At 42.3% G+C, this 20,421-nt stretch overlaps 1 protein-coding gene across 4 annotated transcripts in view; it reads right to left on the bottom strand.

The window, feature by feature from the left end:
• KCNIP4 (potassium voltage-gated channel interacting protein 4) overlaps positions 1–20,421 on the bottom strand; it is a 1,126,248-nt gene that overhangs the window by 20,295 nt on the left and 1,085,532 nt on the right. For all 4 annotated transcript variants that reach the window (XM_038533579.1, XM_038533576.1, XM_038533578.1 and 1 more), the window contains 2 exons: positions 11,682–11,751; positions 4,144–4,214 (listed from right to left, as the gene is read on the bottom strand). In XM_038533579.1, the coding sequence (XP_038389507.1) occupies positions 4,144–4,214; positions 11,682–11,751 (141 nt within the window). The remainder of the gene's footprint in view (positions 1–4,143; positions 4,215–11,681; positions 11,752–20,421) is intronic.

The following is a 20,421-nucleotide window of genomic DNA, read 5'->3' as shown; positions in this document are numbered from 1 at the left end:
CTTCTTCCATCCGGACTCTTCAGAGCCCCTGCTCCCAGGTCACTGGCAATGCCCATTTGAACTTTCCCCCTCTAACCATGACAAGGTTTGTTGAAATAGAAATCTATCAATTGAATTTTAATATCTTGTATGCTTGTGGCCTCTTTCTCATCACCAGTGCCTTGTCATTTGGGGTTACATCAGCTTCTGTCAGGATTCTTGGAATACCGAGCTGCTCAATGAACTTCTTGTTTCTAGGAACAGAGCCCTGATCCAGTGACTTCCCTCCTGAAAATTCCTCAAGGACTCCTTACCGCTCACAAAAGAATCCAGCCTCCTTAACATCCTGCCTCAGACAGGGCAGGAGCTGGCCTCTGTCTTCTCATCCAACCTTCCTTGTTGGCCCTTTTCTGTGTATTCTAACTTCTAGGTGATGTACAAATGCTTTCTTTTCATTCCCAGGCCTCTGTCTCTGCATCACACCCCCCTGCTTCTCACCCTGAGCCCTTATTCTCTTAATTGGCTCATGCTTGTCCTTCACACCTAGTTCATCAATCCATGGGCAGGCTTCCTTCAGACAGCCCTATCAGTACCTTTTCTTACTGATCCCATTCCATCCCCTTTATTATGACAATCGCTGAATTTCTTCTCACATGTAAGATGCACCTTATCCTACTCCCAAAAAGGGTACCACCCCCAATTACCTTGTTTCCATTATATGTATTAACAGTTCTGCATCCAATTCCAATGTAGTGTGTGTGTGAGTGTAAATACCCCTATACGACCAAGCAATTCTCTGACACCAGGCCAATTCTGACCTTTTCTACCTGGAGAGACAAGTAGATCTTACAGGTTAAGGTTACTAAGTCCTACAAGACTGCCCTGCCCCAAATCAGATGCCAATTGCAACTCCAAGTTGTCACCTGTGCTTCTGAATGGTGGTGTTTTGAAACCACAAATAGAATTGACAAATTCTTAGCTAGACTAAGAAAAAAAGAGAAAAGAGTCAAATTAATAAGACATCAGAAATGAAAGGAGAAACATCGCAACTGACGCCACGGAAATGAAAAGAATCATATGAGACTATATGCACAATTCTACACCAATGCACTAGAAAAATATATATATATAAATTCCCAGAAACATGCAACTTGCCAAGACTGAATCATAAAGCAATAGACAGTGTAAACAGACCTATAATGAGGAGATTGAATCAGTAATCAAAAATCTCTCAACAAAAAAAGCCCAGGACCCGGTGGCTTCACTGTTAAATTCTGCCAAACATTTAAATAACTAATACCAATCTTTTTCAAACTCTTCCAAACAATTTATGGGAAAGGAATATTTCCAAACTCATTTATGAGGTCAGCAGTACCCTGGAACCCAAACCGGATGAAGATATCACAAGAAAAGAAAACTATATGCTAATATTCTTGATAGGTATATGTGCAAAATCCTCAGCAATTCTAACAGCCCACTAAAAGGATCATACAACATGACCAAGTAATCTTTATCCCTTGGATGGAAAGATGGTTCAGCATATAGAAATCAGTTAATGGGGGCAGCCTGGGTGACTCAGTGGTTTAGCGCTGCCTTCGGCCCAGGGTGTGATCCTGGAGTCCCGGGATCGAGTCCCACGTTCGGGCTCCCTGCATGGAGCCTGCTTCTCCCTCTGCCTGTGTCTCTGCCTCTCTCTCTCTCTCTCTCTCTCTCTCTCTCTCCCTGTCTGTCTCTGTCTCTCATGAATAAATAAATAAAATCTTTAAAAAAACCAGTTAATATGATATACCACATTAACAGAATAAAGAGGAAAAATCTCGTGAGCATCATCACAATAGATGCAGAAAAATCATTTGACAAAGTTGAACATTCTTTCATGATAAAAACTCTCAACAAACTAAGAATAGAAGGAAAGTATCTCCACATAACGAAGACCATATATGACTAGCCCAGCACTAACAATATGGTCAATGATGAAAAACTGAAAGCTTCCCCTGGAGATCAGGAGCAAGGCAAGAGGGGATGCCCAATATTGTCACTTCTATTCAACAGAGTACTGAAAGTCCTAGCTAGAGAAATTAGGCCAGAAAAAGAAATCAGAGAATGTGGTATTATATATAGAAAATCCTAACAATCACACCAAAAAACTGCTACAACTAATAGACAAATTCATTAAAGTTACAAGATTCAAACTCACATACAAAAATTATTCACCAACAATGAACTGAGAAGAAAATTAGGAAAACAATCCTATTAACAATAGCACCAAAAAGAATAGAATTAAAAAAAAAAAAACTTAGGACATACTAAGGAGGTGAAAAACTTGTATATTAAAAACTGTGAAACATTGAAAACTTAAAGAAGACACAAACAAATAGAAAGTTCCAGGAGTTGGAAGGCTTAATATTGTTAAAATAGTCATACTACTCCAAATTATCTGCAGATTCAGTGCAACTCTATTAAAATCCCAAGTGGTATTTTTTTACAGAAATAGAAAAAAAAATTCCTATGAAACCACAAAAAACCACAAATATCCAAATCAATACTTGAGAAAGAACAGGGCTAGAGATGTCACAATTCCTGATTTCACAGTATATCATAAAGTTATAACATCAAAACAGTGTGGTACTGGCATAGAGACAGACATATAGAGCAAATGCACAAAATAGGAAGCTCAGAAGCATATTTGCGTCTATATGGTCAACTGATCTTTGATAAGGGTGTCAAGAATATACAATGGGGAAAGGGAAGGATAGTCTCTTCAACAAATGGTTGGATACCCACACCCAAAAGAATGAAATTCCATCCTCACCTTGCCCCATACACAATTATCAATTCAAAATGGATTAAAGACTTAAGCATAAGACCTGAAACCATAAAACTCATAGAAGTAAACGCAGGGGAAAGACTTCATGATATTGGTGTTGGCAATGATTTCATGAATGTGCCTCAAAAGCACAGGCAATAAAAAGTAAGTGAACACGTGTAATGACATCAAGCTATAAAGCTTCTGAACAGCAAAGGAAACAACCAATGGAGTGAAAAAGCAACCTGTAGAAGGGTGGGGAAATATTTGGGAGCCATTTATCTGATAAAGGGTTATCTCCAAAATATATAAGAAATTCCTTCATCTCAATAGTAAACATCGAACAACCTAATTAAAAAATGGGCCGAGGACTTGAACATACATTCTGAATATACACAAATGGCCACCAGGTATATAGAAAAATGCTCAGCATCACCAATTATCAGGGAAATAAAATAAAAACCACAGTAAGATGTCACCTCACACCCATCAGGATAGCTATTACATATGAAAGGTATGAAGGGTTGAGGATGTAAGTAAATTGGAACGCTTGCACACCGTTGGTGGGAAAGCATACCTGTGCAAGCCACTATCTGGAAAACAGTATGGAGGTTCCTCAAAAAATTACAAAAAAAAGATCACAAAAATACCACGTGATCCACTAATTCCACTTCTGGATATTTATCAGAAAGTATTAAAAATCAAGATCTCGAAGAGATATTAGACTCCTATAGTCATTGCAGTCCTGTTCACAACAGCTAAGATGTGGAAACAGCATAAATGCCCATAGATGAATGACTGGCTAAAGAAAATGTGGTTTATTCATTCAATGGAACCTCTGTTTATCCTTAAAAAAGAAAATAATCTGCCATATGCAGCAACATGGATGAACCCGAGGACACCCTGAGCCACCACAGAGAGGTAAATACTGAGAGATTCTATTGACATGAAATACCTAAAATAGTCAAACTCAAAAAAAAAAAAAAAATAGTCAAACTCCTAGAATCAAGGAGTATTTAGAACGGTGGTGCCCAGGGGCTGGGGCCGAGGGAAGTGGGCAGTGACTAATGGCCATGGAGTTTCAGTTGAGCAAGATGGATAAGCTCTAGAGATGTGCTGCTCCAACGCTGCGTTGTTATTATAATATACACTTAAGGTTTTGTTAAAAGGGTAGATCTCATGCTCAGTGTTCTACAATCATAGCAACAACAACAATAATACAGAGCGTAAGTCTCAAAAGGCAAAAAAAAAAAAAAGTCATTAAACCACCAAACGCAGATTTTCCCTGTAAATAGACTATAAATCTCTTCCAGCGCATCTAAAGTCAAATCACACATTAAAAAAAGTCTAAGACTCACCTCGAAACTCACAGCTCCATTGTGGTCCGTATCAAAGGCATTGAACAGAAAATGCGCGTATGTTGTAGAGTCTGAAATGTTGAAAAGGGAGTATCAGTAAGGCCGCATGTCAACCCCCTATCAGGACTGGCGCAGCTCGCCCGGGCCTCCTCCTGTTTAGGACAATTTACCCCAGCTCCCCTACTTTTTTTTTTTTTTTTTTTTTTTTCAGCTCCCCTACTTGTGTTTTTTTCCTGGCTGCACAACTTCCTTCGGAAGAGGCTTGTAATGGGAGATGCATGAGAATGAGCTCCTCTCAGAGGCCGCTGATGATAGCTGGTCTCTGCGAGGCTGTGGCCCAAGAGGCCTGGGGGGTGTTCCTGGCACCCAGAGGAGCAATGGTTCTGGGGTAGAGGGGAGTGAGGATGCAGCGGGACACATCTGGAAATTGTTTAGCGCTTGGCATGGCTCTCTCTACAAGTAAGATAATAAAAATACTAAGAGCAAGGGGCACCTGGGAGCCTCAGTCACCTGGGCATCCAACTCTTGCGATCTGCAGGCTGGTGGTCTCAGGGACACGGGGTCGAGCACCCCCGCGTGCTCCAGGCAAGGCGGGGAGTCTGCTTGAGGTTCTCTCTGTCTCCCTCCCCCTCTGCCCCTTCCTGCTCGCTCTCTCTCTCTCAAACTAATTAATGAAAAATAATACTAATAGGGAGACTTACATGAATTGATGTATTTAGTGTTTTAGTGTTGTTATTATGAATTTGTTCATCACTTTTACAACTCAGATAAAAATAGGGACTCAGAGAGGTTAAGAAACTTGCCCAAAGTCAAGTAGTCAATAAGGACTAAAAAAAAAAAAAAAAAAAAAGGACTAAAGTAGGAAAGTAGGACGTGACTGAGTCTTTCTGACCCGGAAACCAAGTGGCCCATGGCTAGGGACGTGGCCCAATGAGCGGGGACCGGAGTGCCTGGGAGGTTTCTGTGGCCAGGGTGTGTGTGGAGGGTTCTGAGGGCCCCTGAGCCTTGGTTTGGGCCCGGGCTCTGGGTCACGGTGGGCAGCTGGGGACCGGCTGGTGCCCAGCACCTCCCAGGGCCACCCTGTAGGCCCCACTGCTCTGAAAGCCAACGCTTCCGCTTAGCTCGCTTCTCCCGGGTGGGTTTCCCCGTTTTCCCTCTTCCACTTTCCTCCATTGTCTCCCTTAATCTCTGAGCTTTCTGCTTTTTAATGTATATATATAAATATATCTTACTGTTTTCTTTTCCTAGTGCAGCTTTCATTTTTCAGCGCTTCCGTGCTTGACCGTGATCAGATTTACTTGATTCTTTCAAATGTTTCATCTCATGGTTTTAGCTTTTTACCTTAACCTTTTTTTATATTAGAAAGAAAAAATTGTAACCTTTTAGCTCATTGGTTCCGGCCTTTTATCTTCTGTTTAAAATCTCATCTATTTCTATTTTATGACTTTTAACCTTTATTTTTACTGGGATCGAACAAAGCTTCTATTCACCTTTTACTTTATAAATTGCTTTTGTAAAGGCTGTCAAGAAACTAAGTCATGGTAGCAGGAGGAGAGGATCTCCCTTCCCGAATAAGGGAGGTCGGGGGTCATAGAAACTTCTCTCCCAGCTCGCAGGCACCCATGGTCCTCTCGTGGGTGGTTTTTCCTGAATGCTTCACCCCGGTGGTAAATGCTAGTGAAGGCCAGATATTTCACAAGGTAGACTGAATACTCAGTTTCTCAAAAACGACGGTGACACTTTGCTTTACCTTTAAATACAATATATGAAACCACTTATGTTTACACGTATGAATTACTAACACTGTTTTCTATGAACTAAACAGGGACCACATTTGAACCTAAATAATATGTCCCATTCTTGTACCTAGAGTGAATGTCCACAGGGTATTGATGAGTTGCAGAAAGAAATCCTTTTGAATATGGGTTATCACCGGGGATTTGGTTATGATCAATTTAGGGCCATTGTTAGGAAGTTCCATTATAGAGTCATTAAGAATTGGCAGCCTGTTTTTATTCACAAAGTTGTCTTGCTCTCACCAGTACTTTTACACAGACTTCTTGAACTATTTAGTGCCCTGTGGTGATAGGAGTTGACAGATGGTATGTTAAACTTACTTTCGAGGGAGAAAAAAACAGATTTTGCATGTTTTCTAATGAGCTTCATTAAGCAGGTCTCTTGGTATCCTATTTAGGGTAAATGCCTTTACCTTAGCAAGCAGGACACAACATGAATAATGGCTCAGAACAAACAATGGTGGCAATTTTCTTTTTAAATCAGAAAAAAAAAGCTAACACGAACATACAATAATTAGCCTTCTTCTTAAATGGGGTCACTCTAGCTTTAAAGCTTGACAAACACTCTCAAGGTTTGCCCTGATGTGGTATAGAGGACTCTTTGTTCCAATAAATGTGCTTTGGCAATTCCCCTGGAAGTTAAACCAGTTTTCCAGCCCAGATTCTCTGTGAGGACAGCAGTTGTTACTCATGTAGTGAAGTCGGACTGCCTGGGTTTGAATTTCGGCTCTACCGAATACTGACTGCATGGCTTTGGGAAAGTTGTTTGACCTCTCTGGGACTGAGTCTCACCATTTACAAAATAACAGCACCAGTATGTATTTCGTAGGGTCATCCTGGAAAGATTAAATGAGATACTAATAGGCAAAGTGCTTAGAACAGTCCTAACAGCACATATTAAATGTTCAATAAATATGATCTGTTATAATTATTGGTCAACAGACAACCGCCTTAAAGAAATGTGAGTATATTTTTTACTGATAGAATACATTTCCACCCGAAAAAAAATCCCGTTTTTTTTTTTTTTTAAATGAAATCTCTATCGTGTGTCTAGGTGACTGGGGTTCTAATTTGATGCCACGTCCTGCTCTATAAAGACCAGCAGAATTATGTCATGAGGGGCATTGTGGCTTCTGCTGCAGTTTGGATTTTTCCTGACAGGCATCTGGAGACTGAACATTTCGAAAGAAGGGGAGTGATGTTCCGAGCTTTGACTGGGTGAGAGGGAGTAGCTGGCCAGGCACAGAGTGAGATAGAGGAAGAAGGGGGAAAACTGCCCACCACGTCATCTACGGTCAGGTTTCATCTGTTTTTCTCTTTAGATAATAAATATTTTCTAAGACAGTGAATAACTGGCATCCTGGATTCTAGATTTCAGTACAGTTTGGAGGTCAATAGGTATAACATTGATCTCTCATCTCTCTCTTCTTTGACCACGTTTCCTCACACAGAGCAAAAACAGTTCCCAAGCTTGATAGGCTGAGATTGCCTCAGTTTCTTACAATCTTACTTGTGAAGTAGAAAATGAAATGTGGAAGTTTTATAGTTGGGGGACAACAGTTATGGATGCTTAGGATAGGAAGGGCTGCTGGACACCATTTAGTTGTTTATCGACATCTACTGAAGTGTAAAACAGTTGCAGGAACCTTGGGTGACTGAGCAAAGATTACCGAGTGGTTAACGAGGGAGTGGGTAATGAAATCAAGACATTCCAACACCAACTCCTAGAAAAGACGCGTAGACTTGAAAGAAAACTGAGGACTCCTTTGTTCCACGTTGCATAGATGTTATAAGCATATTGCTCCACAATTTACACTGGAACAACCTGATGCCCACAGAAATACACCATTTGGGTCACACGCCTAGGTGGTGACATAGTCTATCAACAAACCCAGGACTCAACCTAGTCCGGTGACTTTAACCCAATTTTTTCCAGACCACATCGATAATGCCAAGCCCCTTGATTGCAAAAGCCATCAATACACATAAATTTCAGAGAATCGGAACAAATACACTTGATTATCATGTTCTAGGTCTGTGGACTGAAATCAATCTGATTGATTTTGTCTTCCTACCGCAAATCCCTGCTCCTCCTTGAATTTAAGCACAGGGTACCGAATTAATGGATTAGAATATACAATTCAAGGCCCTGTTGCTATGGTAAGGCAGGTTCATATACAAGAATAATAGTTTCTGTTTGATGAAAATCCTTAGAAATATTGTCCTAGGATATCCAGTGGGCGGTGTTATTAAAAAAAAAATCTTTCTGCCCTTGACCCCATCCAAGTGCCTCACGTGCCTTGCACGCGGTGACGGCTCAGTAAATGTTTGTTGATGTAGAGCCTTCTGACTGGAGCTCATTCATCTGTTCCTTCCAGAGCTAGCAGGTGCCTGGTGTGGGCAAAGTAAGCGCCAAATCCCTTCAGCATGAGGGCGAGGAGGCCGGGCAACTGCAATTGTCACAAGCTTTTAGAACGCTCAGTGAAGGAAGAGTTTCTGCACTGAAGCTCCCACTGCACGTGGGGGTGAACGGGTATTGCCGTAACAACACCAGAAAGAGCACCAACCAGCCGTTCATGTCCTCCCAGCTTGTTTTCTAGGAGCATGCTTCCTCCCCCACGAACAAGAGGCTTCTGCTCACGGCAGTGGTGCTGACATCCAGAACGCCAAGCGAGTAGTGCTTGGTAGGCCACCTGGCTAGGCAGTAGAGAGAACCAAGAGCCTGACACCATATAAATTACGGGAGGTTCTGTAGATAAGACAAAGTATTTTCCTAGAGGAAATGCTGAGACGTGGTGATTTATGGATCCATCATTGTTAGTGCTCATAATGAGAAACCTGTTGCTTTCAGGTCTAAATAAATGGCTCCGTAGAAGCACGAGGATGGCCATGACATGAATTTGCCTCTCATCGGAAAGCACGATCCTCCTTAGGACATTTCCTCTTTCCTAGCAGTACAGCAAGATACAATTTGCATGTGTGATATTATTTTTTTTTAATTGCGAGTCATTATTCTTTAAAACATGTCATTTCCTTCAGTAATGCCTGGTGCTTTTAGATTTATCCATTCAATTAACATGTATAATCAAAGAATTTTTAAGAAAGCAGAAGTTATTTTTTTTTCCCCTCAAATCCCTTTGGATTTTGCAACAAGAATCCTTTGCGAAGGATTGTGCTTAAGTAGATGTTCTCTAATGCCAAAACGTTATTTTTCAAATAAGATAAATTTTTAATGTGGAGCTGTATTCAGTTTGTGGCATGCAATAACTTCCACTTGAGATAATAAAAAAATAACTTAAAGACTTCCATTTGTGCTAGGTGCTTTGATTTTACTGTTTATGCTGACAGACACTTAGATATAATGTGAACATGATTTTTCTTCAAAAATACCATGTTTATTGTTTTTTAAGAATTTAGAAATGTATGAGTTAATCAAATGATATTCCAAATTCTCTATTAATACAGATAGTGGACCCATTGCAATCTGGGCATCAGGCCCTATGGCCAATAGCTGTCCATGGGCTGTTCGTAATGGGATGGGATGGAGAGGGGGGATTGCCACCCATGAGATATCCAAATTCATGTAATAACGAGTCACCTTGCGTTTTCTCAGACTTCTAATTTAATTATTTTTAAAGAATTTAATTCTTTTAGAATAATTCTTTTTGATTGAATTATTTTTAAAGGTCATCTCAAATGAAAAGTGCCTATTTTGACAATTCATGGACGGTATTGTCTTTAACCCACTGAGGCATCTAAAACCAAATGGACTGAAAAACATAAGAGGACCTAATTTTTGCCTGGAACTAATATTTAAATGTTGTGTACTTTCAGAATGCCTTTTGCAGATCTTATCCCATGGCACCGCCCCAGCCACCACACGAAGTACGTGTCACTCATTCACTCCCACTTTCGCCCATTTAATATGGTACTATGGAGCCTGACGACGCATCCATTGGTCACTGTTTCACCACCTGTGCCAACAGCAAGGAACAACACACAAAAGCCTTTGGTCCCTGGGAGAAGACGTTCTAGTGAGGGAAAGAGACAAGGAATAACAACAAAAACGGGCCAAGCGTGTATTACTGGGTGCTCTTGTGTGCTGAAGACAAAGAGAAGGCTGGCAGGGAGAGAGTGTAAGGGGTTGTGGTGTAATGGGGGGTGGCCAGGGAAAGCCTTGCCTGAAAGTGGCATCAGAAAACAAGGGAGGGTGGTGGGCTGTTGAGATGGATACTTGGGAGAGAAAAATCCCAGGCGGAGGGAATAACAGGTTCAAAGGCCCTGAAGCAACAGCCCGATTGGTGGGCCTGAGGAATGGCAAGGAGGTGGATGTGGCTGGAACACAGTGAGCAAGTGGGGGAGGGAGGACGAGACAGAGAGGGAACAGGCCACCGGGGATCACAGCGTACAGGCCACTCTTCAGCTGTGGCTTAGACTCTGACCGGATGGGAGGTTCTGGGAGGGCAGTGCCTGGAGCTGGCCCACGGCCCACACCCAACAGGGTGACTCTGGCTCCTGCTGAGAAGAAACCCCACTGGGGAAGCCTGGGGGAGGGGGGTCCGGAATCAGAGACCTGTTTGAAACACTGGGGTTACTTGGGTGTGAGATGACGGGGCTCCCTTAAGTGGGAAGCAATCAAAGCTGATGACAAGGAAACAGCGAGCTTCTCTGCATCTTGGGTTCCACATTTATTACAAAAGGACGGTCCGGGGCTAGGACACTGGGAGGCGAGGGGTCATGCGTGCCAGGGCCGGGCACATATCCGATGGCTCGTGGATGGCCGCTGCTTCAGCTCAGGTGAGTTCACCTGGGTAGCGTCCTCTCTATGTCCGCCCCGTCCTCGCGCTGGCCCCGTTGTGCTTGCACCGTGCTCTCGTGACGCTAGGATTTAGACTCCCATCTCCACACTTAGCGTTTTATTTCGACATCGCCCATCTGTGACACTAAACTAGAACATTCTTTTGGGCAGGTACCGCATCTTATTCCTCTTATACGTTCGGCACCTGACACATAGCTGGGCACACGGTAGACTGGGCTGGGCTTCCCGTTGAGCGGCTGAAAGAGAACCTACAAGGTTCGAATACATCTCCCCGCTCATCTCTAACAGGTATGTGTTATCACTAGGCTTTTGTTGTTTCCTTTGCAATCAGATTAATGTTTAGAGTGGAATGAACTTTCTCAGGTGTGGGAGGGGGGTGATAGATAGCAAGGGGTCCTAGAAAGAGGGAAAGAACACCGGGTGAGGCTCCAGAAAAATCTAGGTTCCAAGCCATATCTGCCACTTAGCGGATGCCTGACCCAGAGCAAACCATTTCACTTCTCTAAAGCCCAGATTTTGCATCTGAAAATTGACGATAATTATATTTCTCCTAATTTGAGAATGGGGAGAATCAAATGATACCCACAGTGCATGCTAACGAGATTTGTGGCATATCCGGGATGGAGCCATCATCGTCCAAAGGGGCTGTGCTGTTTGAGAGCCGCAGTAGGAGACACAGAGTAATACAGCCTCTTATATTCACCTGAAGGAGAAATCCTGGCTATTTGACGATTTGTAAGTAGCTCACTTTTACGGTATGTTGGAAATCATATGCACTCGCATGCTGTGTATTAATTCTTTTTACATAGCGATTAAAAATGCCATAAAAGAAAAAAAAATGCCATAAAAGATTAAACCCAAAGTCAAGATTGCAAGCATAATTCTAACGGAGAGCACGGCCACAAGTCCGCACTTGCACTTACCTCCCTGCGGAAAGAACTGCGAGTAAATCTCTTTGAAGGTTTCTTCATTAACCACACCGCTGGGACACTCCTAAAGAAAGTGGGGAGAGGAGCAATATGAGCAAAGTGTTCATAGACTGATTTTTTGCACACTTTGAGACAGAACTGTCTGCTGCACAAAGCTGCACCAACAAAAGTTAACCATCCATCCATTTTTTTTTTTTTCAAAGAGAATGAAATCACACAATAAACTCCGTGCCGGTTCTTGCGGAATGGGAACAAAAATTACAGATGTAAAAATCTTTGCATAGTATAAATATCACAGCTGGCCTGACACACTGGAAAACACACCGTGCTGCTTTTCAGAACACCTATGTTTATTATCAACGGAGTGAGAGGAAATGCCATTGTTCCTCTTACAGCAACGGTATTGCAAGATGCTTGTATGGCCGCATCTTGGGGCTAGGTTCCTCTGGCAATTTGCTGGACCCACAGTATCTTCAGTTCAGTGAGAAAGTGGTGTGATCCCGTTGGGAGTGGCCCAAGCAGGAACAGTTACCGATTCCTGTTAACAGGTTGTTCAGGAGCACATAATGGCATGGTTTGTAACACATGACCTTGAGTGCGATAGGACCTCAAGATTTTTTTAACTTCTGGAGAGGAGAGTCTGAAAAGAAAAGAGGCCTGGATGTAAAGAATTCCCATTTTTGTTCCGTGGGTGGAGTTTTTTTTTTTTTTTTAAGACTGATGCGTCTTGACTTTGGGAACCCCACTAATGTCTCCGGACCTGGTGGGACCGGAGAATGGGTCCACCTTATTTAAAACATGTATCCTGCAATGGGGTGTTCTCTCATCCTCTTATATGTCTTCTAAGAGTATGGTTATTTAAAAATGAGAGTTTCATGCTCGGGAATACTGTACTTCCTTCTGAGTGCCTCAAATAATTTCCTTAGCTCCTCCATATAGGTCTGATGCAACTCCTCAACCTGTTCTGGGCTTGGATGTGGAGTCCGATGAACAGGGATTGGGTGGCCAACCACGGTGTGGATAGGTTTCCTATAGGGCATCAGACCAAAATTGTATTGAAAAATCCCTCTGGCATGGAACAGAGGCAAAGCAAACCCCATGATCTTCTGTAGCTTCTCCCAGAGTCCCAGAGTGGATTGGACATTGTCTACAAAAGGAACTGAAATCTAAAATGTTAGAAGACGTCTGTCTTGGTGGTGAAAAAGGGGACTAAGTAAGAGAATCTTGGGCAAAGATGAGAGCTGAACTTCCTCCACTCTGGGTTAGAGTCTGAGGGGTAGGGACTGCTGCAGCAGGGGAGACTGACTACTGGGCAGTAATCTGACAGCAAGTCACATGTGCGACGCGGATTGTATGTCGAATGTGGGGAGGCGACAAGCTCTGTCCAGTGTTTGGGTGGCTCCTCACGAACTAACAGTCCCGTCGTACCTGAGCTCCCGGCTTTAGTTGTCACGATGCTCCACACTGCCTGGCTCTGCCCAGGATTCACCGGGGAGCGTCAGGGGTGCGCAAACTTCCTTGCCTTTAGACACAGAATATTTGTGCACTTTAAATTCGACACTGCTCCTGGGAGCTTAAAAAATCATCTGACGGGGTGTTAAACCTTCTCTTAACCCTTAAAATCATTGCCCCCTCATGAATAAACTGGATTTATTACCTTGATCTTTCTTTATTCCAATGAGGCAGTTACTCGCAACTGTAATGTGCCTTACATGAGAAGTTTTCTATTTTCTCACTCATTGGTTTGAAAGGTAGGACCTTTGATATATGAACACAATTTGAAATAATGGCTTCAGTGTGCACTTGTGTTTACAGAGCTTGTCAGTGTATATTTCTCCCACTTGATCATTATAATTGACCTGTGACTGAGGTGTCTACATTCACTGAGGCAGAACAGGAGGTTCTGCGGTCACGTTCTAGCCAGTGGGGCAGCTGGAATGTGCACTTGAGACTTTCCAGATCACCACAAGGGTTGGGATTAGATGACCCTTGTAAAAATAAGGACCCCAAGGACCTACGAGGATTGGAGCAAAGGAAAGGCAATCAAAAACAAATGAGAAGAAAAGCAAGCAAGCAAGCAAGCAAACTATTATAGTTAATTTTATATGTCAACTTGTCTGGGCCACGATGCCCAAGTATTTGGTCAACCATTGTTCTGGATGTTTCTATGAGGGAATTTTCGATGAAAGTCACATTTGAACCAATAAAATTTGAGTCAAGTTGATTGTCTGCCATAATTTGGGCAGGCCTCATCTAATCGGTTGAAGATCTAAGTAGAAGAAAGGCTAATCTTGCCTGAGCAAAAGGGAATCCCTCAGCATACTGCCTTCTGACCTGATCTGCAACTTTGGTTTTTCTTGGTTCTATGGCAGTGGTCTTTGGACTCAAATGACAACTTTTTCATGAGTCTTTAGCTTGTCTGTCTCTGCAAACTGGCTTAACCCTCCACAGTCATGTAAGCCAATCATTTAAAATAAATCTCTTTTTGTATATAGACACATCTCTTGGTTCAGTTTCTCTAGAGAATCCTAAGCTGTAACTGAATAGTCACCAGCTCTGACCTCAAAAGGAAAACAAAGATGGCATGACTAGCTAGTCACTCAAAAGTTTCAACTATAAAAAATAAAAAAAATAAAAAAAAAAGTTTCAACTAAATGACTCTTAGTTGGCAGCAACAGAACCAATTTTAGAAGCAAATAAGCACGTTGTGATTGGGTCCCCTGACACGTGGAAATTGTGACTTATTGGCTATTAAACTCTGAGACATCTGCTTGGGATAGCAAGGAGAGAGCGAGCAGATGACTCTGCCATTCAGTGTGAAAGGTCAAGCTGGAAGCCTACCTGGGAGGTAAAATGACTCTTGTAAGAGGTGAAGATGGGGAGCAAAGGGACATCTGCCTGCAGGAGACTTGTCGGCTGTCTTTGATCTCCGGATGTGCTTGATAGATACATCTTATAACGTGAAATGAAACTTATAAATTGATTGTCTCGGATGTGTTTGTTTTATAGAAGTTCAGTCACACGTCTGTGTCAGGCCAAACCCTCTCTGCCATCTGAAAGCTCCTGGCCCAGTTTTAGGGTGGTCAGACCTACCAGGTGAATTGGTCCTTATCCATCTTGCATTCATTACATTAATTCGCATCTTTGACCAATGCATATTGTATGGCTATTATTCTAGAACTTTTCAAGAAAGTGGGGCAGCAGCAATAAACACATCATAGGTCTTGCCCTCATGGAGCCTACATCCAAATAGAAGAAAGAGATAAAAATAAATCCAGAGAGTGGCGATCTTTTGTTTATTCTAAAGGGTTCTTATGGAAAAGCAATGCATCCTACTACCTTCAGGTGAGAAAAAAATTAACCAAACTCTACAGGACTCTAGTGATGAATGAAATGGTTCAAATGATCTGGTATCTAACTTTTCCCACCCCTTTTGTGGAATGGCTTCTGCACAGAGGTAGTATCTCCACCCTTCCATCAAGAATAAATGTATCAGGCTGTGTATACAGCTAAGTGTACACCATCAACCCTGTAGCTATGTTAGTTACGTTAACTTGCTGCAGCGCCAGTAGCAAACAGGTCCTCGAGTATATAATAAGTTTATTTTTTATTTTTTTATTTTTTTTTTTATATAATAAGTTTAAAGGAACGTAATATGTATTTCTTGCTCATCTAACCATCAAACTTGATGGTTCTTCCCAGAGTCCGTACGGGACAGAGGCTAGTGATAGTTTGGCCATCATAGTGTGGTTTCTGAAGTCTCTGTGATGGTCTCATGGGAAGGAGAAAAGGACCACTGAAGAGTGTCCGTGGGAGGTGTTTACGGGCCAGATCCTGATGTGCAAAGTGCTACATGTCATTTCCACTCTTGTTTTGTTGGTTAGAAATCATGTTTTTAAATTTTTATTTATTTATTTTTGTAAATTTATTTTTTATTGGTGTTCAATTTGCCAACATATAGAATAACACCCAGTGCTCATCCCATCAAGTGCCCCCCTCAGTGCCCGTCACCCAGTCACCCCCACCCCCCGCCCACCTCCCCTTCCACCACCCCTAGTTCGTTTCCCAGGGTTAGGAGTCTTCCATGTTCTGTCTCCCTTTCTGATATTTCCCACTCGTTTTCTCTCCTTTCCCCTTTATCCCCTTTCACTATTTTTTATATTCCCCAAATGAATGAGACCATATAATGTTTGTCCTTCTCTGATTGACTTATTTCACTCAGCATCATACCCTCCAGTTCCATCCACGTTGAAGCAAATGGTGGGTATTTGTCATTTCTAATGGCTGAGGAATATTCCATTGTATACAGAGACCACAGCTTCTCTGTCCATCATCTTTCGATGGACACCGAGGCTCCCTCCACAGTTTAGCTATTGTGGCCATTGCTGCTAGAAACAGGGTGCGGGTGTCCCGGTGTTTCATTGCATCTCTATCTTTGGACTGTTGGTGGGAATGTGAACTGGTGCAGCCACTCTGGTTAGAAATCATTTAATGGGGGAATCCCTGGGTGGCTCAGCGGTTCAGCACCTGCCTTTGGCCCAGGGTGTGATCCTGGAGGCCAGGGATCGAGTCCCGAGTCGGGCTCCTGGCATGGAGCCTGCTTCTCCCTCTGTCTGTGTCTCTCTCTCTATCATGAATAAATAAATAATATCTTAAAAAAAAAGAAGAAATAATTTAATGCGTCCACCCCAAAAAGCGAGAGGAACCTTGTGTGCTCAAGAAGAAGACAAGATCATGGATTTGGTAAATGGTTAGCATTGTCTGGCTCAGGCTGATCTGAAAGTCTCCAAGTGTCTGGGCTCTGAAATCATTCTTCACTGATGCTTTACCATGACCATCATCGAATCACTTAAGTATCAATTTTCCTGGTGTCATTTTAAAAGGATGATATTTTAAAATAAACACATTTAGCAAGTTCTCTGCATCTCAGTATGGATTTGTTCATTAGGCTGTCTTCACTCTAAGGGGAAGGATCCAAGAAGTAGTAGAAGTCTTAGGTTTAGGGAAAGTGAGGAAAGGCTCATTCATCTGCTTGGAGAAGTCATTGCAACCCTCCGTAAGCCCCATGGCTTCCATATTATATTTTCTAATGACCTTTTGTCTGATGATTAAACAGTGATTATTCTGTGAAAATATGCTGTCTACAGAAAAGGATAAGGAAGGGGCACCCGGGGGGCACAGCCAGCTAAGTGTCTGCCTTCAGGTCATCATCCCAGGGTCCTGGGATCCAGCCCCACGTCAGGCTTTCTGCTCAGCGGGGAGTCTGCTTCCCCCTCTGCCTCTGCCCCTACTCACCACCGCCAGGCTGGTGCCCGCGCGCTCTCTCTCAAATAAATAAATAAAATCTTAAAAAAAGAGAAAAGTATAAGGAAATAAAAACTGCTCATAGTTATACTACTGTAAAGCTATCTCAGTAATTTATCTAGGCATATTAATTAATATACAATTGGATTACATTTTATGAATTTTAAAGTTAGGATATAAATAAAATTGAGGTAATACAACACTTTCGCATCTTACTATTCTGAGGCATCTTATAATTTTTTTCACTTAACAAAACATCCTGAACATTTTTCGTGTCATTATTTTTCATGGTTGTCCAATTATGTGCCCACTAAATTTATCATATTGTTGGATATTGAGAGGATTTCAGCACTGGAGGACTACGTGGGGAGAATGCAGTATTCCGCAGTCTAGCACACACATCTGATCGCACCTATGCTTCCTTCTTTCTGACTAATCCAGAAGGAGAATCACAGGCCAAACGGTTGAAGCAGTTGCAAGCTTCCTCACACACACAGCTGCGTTGCTTTCCAAAAGGGCTGCACCGGCCTGTGCCTCTGCCACCGGATTTTAAGAAAGCGTCACGTCTCGGTGGGCTGCCGGCCAGGATCACACGGGGCTTCGACACGCACCAAATCCCACGTACAAACAGCAATAATTTGCCTCCCCCGTGAATCCAATCATCATTCCGAAAATTGCCAGCGGACGTCCTGGCATTTGCACAGATCCCTCCAAGGGATACAGTGATGCGAGTGTTTTTGGTGCAGACGAGGATGCTTTGACAGCCACCTGCTGGACCCCTTGCCACCGTCGCAGCTGTTTACCGAGCACATATCCAAGGCCGCCTCACATACAGTGTTTCTGTTAACATTTTTCAGTAACCCCTGAACGGTGGTGATTATTTAGAGATTAGGAAAGTGAAGGTTGAGAAATTAAAACGAAGTACCTTGTTGGAATCCTACTTTTTCACAGGGCCATCCATTCGCTTGGTCTTTCAACAAGTACTTATTGAGTACCTTCTGTGCCACAGGGACTGTTCCAGGTATGAGTTTTAAAAATTCCAGTTTTGGGATCCCTGGCTGGCTCAGTGATTGAGCGTCCGCCTTCAGCCCAGGGCCTGATCCTGGAGTCCGGGGATCGAGTCCCACGTCGGGCTCCCTGCGTGGAGCCTGCTTCTCTCTCTGCCTGTGTCTCTTCCTCTCTCTCTATGCTTCTCATGAATAAATAAATAAAATCTTTTATTTATTTTTTAAATTTTTTAAAAAAATTTTAAAAAATAAAATAAACAAAAATTCCAGTTTTGCTCTTATGGAATTTAAATTTTAAAGTTCAGTGGACTATATGTTAGGCAAATTGAGTTTAAATAACATTAAAAAAACACATTAATAAGTGTTTTTAGGAATACAAGGGATAATTCACAGAAATTAAATAATACTTAGAAAAAAATTAAAAACCCAAATATTGTACACTAAAATAAATAAATAGGGACACCTGGGTGGCTCGGTGGCTCAGCATCTGCCTTTGGCTCAGGGTGTGACCCTCCGGGCCCCGGGATCGAGTCCCACATCAGGTTCCCTGCAAGGAGCTTGCTTGTCCCTCTGCCTATGTCTCTGCCTCTGTGTGTCTCTCATGAACAAATAAATAAAATCTTTAAAAAATAAAATAAAATAAATAAATAAGTAAATAAGTAAGTAAATAAATAAATAAATAAATTCAGTGGACTCAAACTCCTACTTCCCTGACTTTTAATTGTGGTGTTGTCTTGTTTTCTGGATTACTATCTTTTTTTTTTTTTTTTTTTCTTTTTCCTATTAAGAGTGAAAAAGTGGTCTTCTGATGAGCCATCCGTGCAAACACTTCCTTTGGGCAGACCCACAGTATTTGTTTCCTCCCACGGCCACCCATCATGGTTGTTTTGATTAGAGCCTCATTTGAAAGGAAGCCACTGGATCAAAACCGAGGACACTGATTACAAATGACACACACAAATACACCATATATAGTGAAATTGTCCTTAGTGAGATTTGTGGAAAATGTTGTTAGCTTCTGTGTTTTGTTTTGTTCTGTGTTTGAGAATGTTTTGCCTTTAGTCCAGCAAGGACCCGTGCACGTCTTCCTCCTCACCATGTAGGATCTACTCTAATTATGAATGGCTTGATGCCAAAGTGCTTTGGAAAAAGCTCCAGGTTTTAGGACGGGCTAAATGAACTACTTTGTCAAATGTCAAGGAGCTGGAGGTTCCTAGCACCCTGCCAGCTGCCACATTAATCTGGTAGGACCAGCAAGTTTCCTTTATTGCTTCTTAAACCCTTCACCATGATATTATCAGGATGCAATAAATGTAGAATGAGATTTTCTTAGCACATAACTGCCATACATTTGTCAGGTGGTGAAGACACTTGCCTTTTGGGGTCTTACAGATGCATTCCTGATGATCCTTTTCAGTTCTCTTACACAGTGTCCTGAGGCATGCGAGTGCCAAAATCCACTGTGAATGTATAATGAATATTTTGCTACTGCTAATATCAATACTAACGAAATAGTCATCTTCATGAGAATTAATACAGTGATGATGATGGTGATCATGAGAAAGACCGTGATGATAAGCAAATACATACGAGCACTTTCTATGTCCCAAGTACTGTGTTAAACGCCTTACATGGCCCATCTCCTGGGAATGGATAGAGGCTAGCATTACCTCCATTCTTCAGATGAGCAAACAGCCAGAGAGAGAAACTGACCGTTAGAAAGCGGCAGAGAGTCGTCTCTTGATCAGAATCAGGAAACTCGAATGTTTAAGCACCTTTAGAGAAAACCCAGTTCAATGGCTTCCTTTTAAAGGTGAGATTGAGATGGGGGTTGCAGGAGGTGCCCATCAGCCCCCAGTGGGCTGTGGAGCCTTACCTTGCGACTGTGTTTCCTGAGGTCTAAGATGATGTGCAGACTTCGGAAACCCCCTCATGTCTAAACAATAGCTGGCATGTTCTGCACGGCAGTATTTAGAATAATCTAATGAAATGCTCGTGCTTCTGGGCTCTGGACTTAAGTAGAACTGAATTGAACCCTTGCTCTGCCGCTTCAAAGCCATATAGCTTCAGACAAATGGTTTAGTCTGAGTCTCATTGTTCTCCCTTGTAACGTGGGGATCACTGTTGACATCAGAGGGCTGCTATGAGAATCAATAAGATACTGTATGTTACGTGATTATCTTAACCGCCCTCTTTGCATACCGTATTTGCTCATTAAATAGGAGTTGTTAGTACAGTAGTAATAATCTCAGGTTTGGTGAGCAGAACTCCATCACACAGAATCGCTGTGGCATCATTACAGCAATACCAGGGTTAAACGGCATCCATCAAAGCAGTTGAACCTAGTGTAGTGCAGCTCTGATATAATACAACGAGCCCATAAAGCAGATATGAGTTATGCTTCCTCCTCTAGCCCTCGAAAT

This window comes from Canis lupus, chromosome 3 (assembly GCF_011100685.1).
Source record: "Canis lupus familiaris isolate Mischka breed German Shepherd chromosome 3, alternate assembly UU_Cfam_GSD_1.0, whole genome shotgun sequence".
Classification (NCBI taxonomy): domain Eukaryota; kingdom Metazoa; phylum Chordata; class Mammalia; order Carnivora; family Canidae; genus Canis; species Canis lupus.
The sequence above is the reverse complement of the archived record's forward strand: the minus strand, read 5'-3'. Positions and strand labels throughout refer to the sequence as shown.